The sequence below is a fragment of the Microtus ochrogaster genome, unplaced genomic scaffold (genome assembly GCF_000317375.1).
Source record: "Microtus ochrogaster isolate Prairie Vole_2 unplaced genomic scaffold, MicOch1.0 UNK54, whole genome shotgun sequence".
Lineage (NCBI taxonomy): Eukaryota > Metazoa > Chordata > Mammalia > Rodentia > Cricetidae > Microtus > Microtus ochrogaster.
The window spans coordinates 2,071,762-2,078,654 of record NW_004949152.1 but is presented as its reverse complement, the minus strand read 5'-3'; the positions used below and the strand labels follow the sequence as shown (position 1 = coordinate 2,078,654).

The 6,893-nt window shown below is 42.7% G+C and overlaps 2 protein-coding genes across 8 annotated transcripts in view; one reads left to right on the top strand and one right to left on the bottom strand.

The window, feature by feature from the left end:
- Rbl2 (RB transcriptional corepressor like 2) overlaps window positions 1–1,934 on the top strand; it is a 53,499-nt gene extending 51,565 nt beyond the window's left edge. For both annotated transcript variants that reach the window (XM_026777286.1, XM_005369600.3), the window contains one exon: window positions 455–1,934. In XM_026777286.1, coding sequence (XP_026633087.1) covers window positions 455–625 — 171 coding nt within the window. In that variant the 3' untranslated portion in view covers window positions 626–1,934. The remainder of the gene's footprint in view (window positions 1–454) is intronic.
- A 46-nt stretch (window positions 1,935–1,980) lies between these two features.
- Window positions 1,981–6,893, bottom strand: part of Aktip (AKT interacting protein) — a 10,012-nt gene continuing 5,099 nt past the window's right edge. For 5 of the 6 annotated variants that reach the window (XM_005369604.3, XM_005369605.3, XM_013354628.2 and 2 more), the window contains exons 4-10: window positions 4,968–5,032; window positions 4,783–4,883; window positions 4,322–4,410; window positions 4,146–4,244; window positions 3,946–4,053; window positions 2,927–2,987; window positions 1,981–2,766 (exon numbers count right to left, since the gene is read on the bottom strand). In XM_005369604.3, the coding sequence (XP_005369661.1) occupies window positions 2,656–2,766; window positions 2,927–2,987; window positions 3,946–4,053; window positions 4,146–4,244; window positions 4,322–4,410; window positions 4,783–4,883; window positions 4,968–5,032 (634 nt within the window). In that variant the 3' untranslated portion in view covers window positions 1,981–2,655. The remainder of the gene's footprint in view (window positions 2,767–2,926; window positions 2,988–3,945; window positions 4,054–4,145; window positions 4,245–4,321; window positions 4,411–4,782; window positions 4,884–4,967; window positions 5,033–6,893) is intronic. The other variant, XM_005369606.3, reaches the window with a different exon arrangement.

The following is a 6,893-nucleotide window of genomic DNA, read 5'->3' as shown; positions in this document are numbered from 1 at the left end:
GCACACCTCCACATCCACAGGCATGCATACACATGCACACCTCCACATCCACAGGCATGCATACACATGCACACATCCACAGACATGCACATACACGCACACCTCCACATCCACAGGCATGCACATACACGCACACCTCCACACCTGCACACACACAAAAATCTCAAGGTGGACGTGTGACTAAACATGACCTAAATATGATACTCTAGAACCAGGTATTGAGTATGTGTGTTGTAGATATGAGTACCACAATCACCAAGGAAGTCTGTTAAAAACACAAACGCTCTGCTTGACCCAGAGTCAGCAGTGTCCTGGCGGATCTGCTTGGGTTTTCTTTCTGCAAAGGTGTTCGTTTAAATGTTTAAACTGCTGAATCCACGAGATTCTAACTTAATACTGAGCAATGTGCTTTAGCATTTTTAAAGTTTTAATATCTGCTTTTTCCTCACCATAGAGACTGAGAGAAATTAACAGTATGATACGGACCGGAGAGACTCCAACTAAAAAGAGAGGGATTCTCTTAGACGATGGAAGTGAATCACCTGCAAAAAGAATTTGCCCCGAAAATCATTCTGCCCTGTTACGTCGTCTCCAAGATGTAGCCAACGACCGAGGTTCACACTGAGGTTAGCCTCCAGTATGGAAACTGTCTTCACATCAACTGCTTAGCAGTTCATGCATGCAGGATTATGGAACATTGCTCCTTGATCCAGCAGTAGATTAGAGCCTGCTAGAAAAGGGAAGCTCTCTGACTGGCTGTAGCAGTATATACCTGTTATCCTAGCACACAAGAGGCAGAGGGCAAGAGGATCAGAAGTCTGGGCTACATGGCATGTCTAAGGCCATCTTGGGCTATCTGTAACCCTGACTCAGAAACAGAAACAAAAAAGGAAGGACATTTTGGTGAGAATTTAGACTCACTTCAGGATATTTTTATTCATCCCAATTGCCTCTCCCCTACTATTGAGTGCTTACCTTCAACACTGCCCAGAATCCAAACCTGGATTTTTAACTCTGGTAAACTCTTACAAGTATTGCAGAAAACAAAACTTTAGAAGTTGTATAGGTGTGCCCCAGCAGAGGAATTGTATTTCAATTCATTCCCATTTGCCTATGATTAGGTCCAACCATGTGCTTTAGGATGAAAACACCTGCCATGTTTACGTTCACGAAACAGAACAGAGGGGATGGCCCAGACCTGGACATCTCCAGGCACTTGCCTAAGGCTCCTGTTCCCTTGAGCACTGTTCCTTCCCCAGGAATGTGGTACAGTGCAAAAGTTGTGCAATGTCTGAATGAGCCTGTGTGGCACTTTAGGGCTGTAAAATGCATGGCGTTGTAACCCAGATTTTGCTGTATATTTATGATGGCACTTTCTATAGTGTGGACTTTAGTAGGTACAACACTTCTAGGCTAAACAGCCAATATTTTAATGCTTTTCTTAAAGGACTTGATATAGCAACACGTTCTGAGCACGTGTAAAATGCTTCAGTTTGTGGTAGTGGCATTACATAGGGATAATCTGGCTAAGTTTTTAAGATTTTTAAATTAAGATGAATTGAGAATTCAAATATCTTTGAGGGTATTCCTGGAAGTTAAAAAAATAGGTTGGAGAATTTAGGTTTTTATTAGTACACAGTACCATTTATACAAATTAGAAAATTATTTAACAGCTATTGATTATCTACACATATCTTTATTAATCATTATTGTTCCAGTCGTTTTTAAGTTGGACTAATAATCCTAAGGAGAAAATTCAATTGTAAATTGGATCTTTCTAAGCCAAGTTACTAAGTAACTTGATACTGCTCTAAGGAACAGACCTGGCACTGTCCACTGGAGCAGTGCTGTGCGAAGTACTTATAAAACCTCTTGGTACCGCTGCTGTAATTTTATATGAAAATATGTGTATTTTTCAATAAAGCACTTATAAATTAGTCTCTGTTTAGTTATATTGAAAAAGAGCATTAGTGTCCTGCATAAATGACAATCAATCATTTATTGGTTTATTTCATCTCTACTAACACATCGGTCATCCACCATTTAAATATCTGACTTCATTAGAAACCGTTTGAACACTTCTTTCTTCCTCCGGCCATAAAAATACAGTAATTTGCTTTAAAAAAAACAAAAACAAAAACAAAACAAAACAAAACTGAACAAGCATCCTGGTTCTGCCTACTTTCCTAATGCTTCTGAGACAGACATTTACAGCAAGTCAGCAGGCTGAAGCTGGAAAGCCAGTCTTCGACTTGAAAGTGCTGCCCTCTGGATCTCTTCTCTATACCCTTCTTCTTCGTGGCCTAAAGTATGTACAGCTGAAACCACCAACTTCCAACTATCACCTAGTGTTCATTCTCTCCGCTGTTAAAGTAAACACAACTTACCTCTACCATACTCAGAAAAATACTTAAGCCTCAAGGTCCCCAATAATTTGGAGCACTGAACTAGATTCACCCTGACACTTCTGAGAGAAGTAACGCATTACTCAATGAGAGGTCTCCATGCCCTGCTGTTAGAACCTATGCAAACACAACACTGATAGCCAGTCACTGTCCACGCGGTTTACTCTTCAGGCCGTCCTTCGCCATTAGTCAGCTCTAACTAGGCCAGAGTCCAGCAGGAAAGTGCATGGTGCACCCGATCCACCATCTCTTAGGTTGCTACTGTTTTCTCTTCTTTACTGAAAGGTTGTACTGAGCCAGGCTTTACCCATGACAGGCCAGCAACATGAACACTTTTATTGTGCTGTTCGTCAGGCTTCTTCTAGGCACAATCAAAAACAGACATTTAAAAAAAATACTGATGAGCAAGTTCAGAATCATACTGACTAGTTTCCCCAAGAGTTAGCTGTATGTAACCAGGGCCTCAAGTACAGAGAGTAAAGAAACTAGGATAGCCATTTCAAAACTGGTTATGCACTTACTTTCTGAGTGAGCATCTTCTCTCTGGCCTCATCGTGTACAGAAGGGTTCCATGGAGAAAAGCTTGAAGGGCAGAAAATATTAAAAACAGTTCATGGCTTTCAAAACATGTACAGCATCCAATTGAGACAATGCTAATAAAACTTAAGAAGGAAGAATTTTTTTTTTTAAGGTTTCTCTGTGTGGTCCTAACTGTCCTGGAACTTGCTCTGTAGAACAGGCTGGCCTCAAACTCAAAGAGATCACCTGCCTCTGACTCCTGAGTGCTGGGATTAAAGGCGTGCTCCATCACCGTCACCACCACTCCTCCTCAACCCTGGCTAAAGAGCAATTTTTAATCAGTTGCTAGCATGTACACTGATGTTACCTCAAAGTGTTATCTAAGTGTTTCATATCATAATTACCTCTTATAAATAGACTTATCCCTACAAACCTCATACCACCCCTGAAATATTAAAGATGAAGAAAACAAGGCAGAATAATCCAAATCTAGAAAGTCCAGAAAACAAGCAGTCCATCACTGAGCCCACACACAGCACTGCACTATAGGGCCTCCATTCTATTCTAGCATGTTCTCTCCACCAAATCTAAATGGTAAGGAGTTGGGCTGGATGATGTAGTTCAGTAATCCAAATTATTGTGGACCTTGAGATACATTTTTCTGAATATATTAGAGGTAAGTTATATTTACTTCAACTAAGAGTAGAGAGATGAGCAAGCACTATGGAACAGTTTGAAGTTGGTGGTTTCAGCTGTATGTACGTTAGGCCATGAAGAAGGGCATAGAGAGTAACTCATTGTCCTCACATGAAAAAATGAAGGAGCACTTGACAGATTCTCAGGAAACCAAAGTCACTAAGTATTCCATTATTGGTAGTGTAGCCACACAAAACCTTTGGTTTAAGGTCAAGAGCCAAAGTGCCATTAGGAGTTGAGCTGACAGAAAGTGGAAAGCTCCAGGCCAACATTCCATATGTTTCTCTAAAGCAGAAGTGTAACAGGCCAGGAGACTACTACTTACCTAATTGCGTAGGGGTCTTCTATTTTGGGCTGGTCAAACAAACGAGCAGTACACACTTTAACACTGTCGACCACTTTACTTTTAAAAAGCTGGATGTCTTTTTCATACCTGTGGTAAAAGTTTGAAAACTTTACCAACTTATCTTAAATAGTAATAGTAAACAATAGGCTTATCCTAAGTTAACAGTAAAAAACACATACAGTACTGCAGCCTCTGGGTTCAGGGGACTTGTGGTGTCGATCTTGTAGAAGACTCTCCGTGCGTACATTAAGACCTGCCATATGTGATTATGGTTCCGCCTGCAGGGAAACAAGGCATGACTACTTCAGCTTCTTCCTGATGGCTGTGCTGCTACAAGAAACACTGACACACTAACCTCCACTTTGCAAATGCTCTCTTCACATCCAGTTCACCTGAGGTGGAATCAACTAGCGGATGAAAGACGGGAATATCGAACAGCAGGCGCTATGTGTAGAGAGAAACACTTGAGTGGGAGGATGCCATGAGCTAAACAGATCAGGCCCAATAAGGGCCTTAACTACAACCACTTTTCTGTAAACAGTTTTCAACAGAGGAGATTCTCCTCTCCCACAGCATAACTATCACCAGGCAGACAGTGGATGGTGCAGCACAGCCCCAAGCTCACCCACACCCCCAAGTGGAGAAAGGAGTACATGACCCCAGAGTGCATAAAGCACCAAACCCTGCTGGCTGTGGGAAACATACATCTGAGGAAGCTGATTTCATTACAACATCTAAGGTCAGGAGAAGAATCGAGAAGTCTGTTAGCCTTGATTTCCCCTCAGTGACTGAAGGGAACAACTATAGTCCACTTACGGGACAGTCGCCATCTGGATAGTTATCAGGAATATACACCGTAAACTTGAATACGCCATCCTGATACAGTCCGTGTCGTATGAATATTACTCCAAACCACACTGCAGAGAACATATGCATGCTAAAGTCCCATCTGTATCAGAAGACCCCACACAACAAAAATGAAGGTCGAATCTACATCTTACCTAATGCAGAGCGATATGATGGTTGTACATAGACACCTGGCAGCTTCTGCTTCACCACCAATGTACTGAAACAAGAGCAGTGTAAGCTGCTGCAGATGCCAGCGACACATCTAAGTCAAACCACCCCACATTTTCTGAGACAGGTAGCAGCTGTGCTCCAACTATAATGGAGTCATTCTGGTCTCGCACCCAAGTCTTCTAGATTACCACCCACCCTCTTCCTTCCAAACCAGTCCAGAGAAACTCAAGCCAATACAGGGTGTGAGACTCAGAATGCCAAACAGGGTCAAAGAATCGAGTTTTACTCTCAGAAACAGGTAATTCTGAACATTAAAACTGAGGTAAATGAGCTGATGTGGGAGCTCCCACATGCAGTCCCAGCACTCGGGGGCAGGGAGTGGTGGATCTTTGTGTGAATCAAGTTTCTACATAGTGAGACTGTGTCTCAAAAAACAACACAAATCAAAGCAAAAGCGCACAATAAAATTGAGGTAAATGTACTGGTAAAATTATTGCTTTAGAATTTATATATTCAAAAATTATTTTTCAGTATTAAAAATGTGGTACTTTCCCTTTGGGCTTCAGCATACTACTTTTGTAGTACTAAACTGAAAGCAAACTGTTTTTAATTACAATCATAGGTACTAAGATCCAGAGTTGCCATCACTTAGTTGTCCTTTTGAGTCAGCCTCACTGGGTCAGTGGAGGGCAGGCTGTTAGGTGTACAGTGTTGCTCGTGGAGCTCCCGAACACCCTGAGCGCAGACTCTTTGGGCCTTGCTAGAGAAGGTGCATGCTGACACAAGGCAAGACACAAGTATCGTGGCAGAAAGATGCTATTCTTTTTCCTGGGACCCAGTTACACACTGGCAGCTATTTTGCTTGGTTCCCTGAAGCTGCAGCTATGAGCTGTGATCTGCCACCAAAAAGGACAGTGTTGACCAAAGCACCCTAAATACAGTTACCTGCAAATCCTGAAATGCACAGAGAACAGTTTATGGGGCTTTTTTTGAGACTGATTTTTATGTGTATGAGCATTTTGCTGGCCATGCATGTAAATGTACCATTGAGTCCCTAGACCCCACAAAGGCCAGAAAGGGGCATCAGATCCTCTGGAACTGTAGAAACAAATGGTTGTGAGCTACCATGTGGGTGCTGGGAACTGAACTCGGTTATCTGCAAAAGTGTCAAGCGCTCTTGGCTGCTAAGCCATCTCTCTAACCGCTGGGGCCTTGTTTATTCCCTAAATACCTTTTCTAAGTTAGTTACTGCTCCATGCTGACCTTGAGCATTTTCTAAGTTACTTACTGTACTCCAGGCTGACCTTGAACCTACAACAGCTCTTACTGCAATTGTACCAGGTGTAACTATTACCTTTTCAAGTCCCTGAGATTCAGCAGGTCCTACAGAAGCATGGCTATCAGATAGAGCTACTCAGAGATGTTTGTCAGAGAGGGCGGTTTTGTGTTTAACACACAGCCAACTTTCAGTCTCCACAATAGAAGCCTGTCCACCTCATGGCTCAGTCAGAAAACACAAGGCCTCCATTATAGAGCTGAAGAGACTATTGCCACACTACACCAGAGCCTCATTCCTTCCGACCATTACAGCATCAGTACCCTAGGAGGAGTCATCAGGATGCTTTGAAAGTAACCAAACTACAGAGAAACATAAAGACTAGAGAAATTAGGAATTCTCCAGACTTTCTGTCCCTTTAACAAATGATCCAAACTACATGGTGCCTGAACTCTTCTATGTGCCAGGCGGTGTGTCATCATTCCTGACGTGCTACACAGTGCTCGTCCCTGCTCTCCTTAGGCATCACTAGTGGCATGCTGCACAGTGCTCGTCCCTGTCCCTGCTCTCCTTAGGCATCACTAGTGGCGTGCTGCACAGTGCTCGTCCCTGTCCCTGCTCTCCTTAGGCA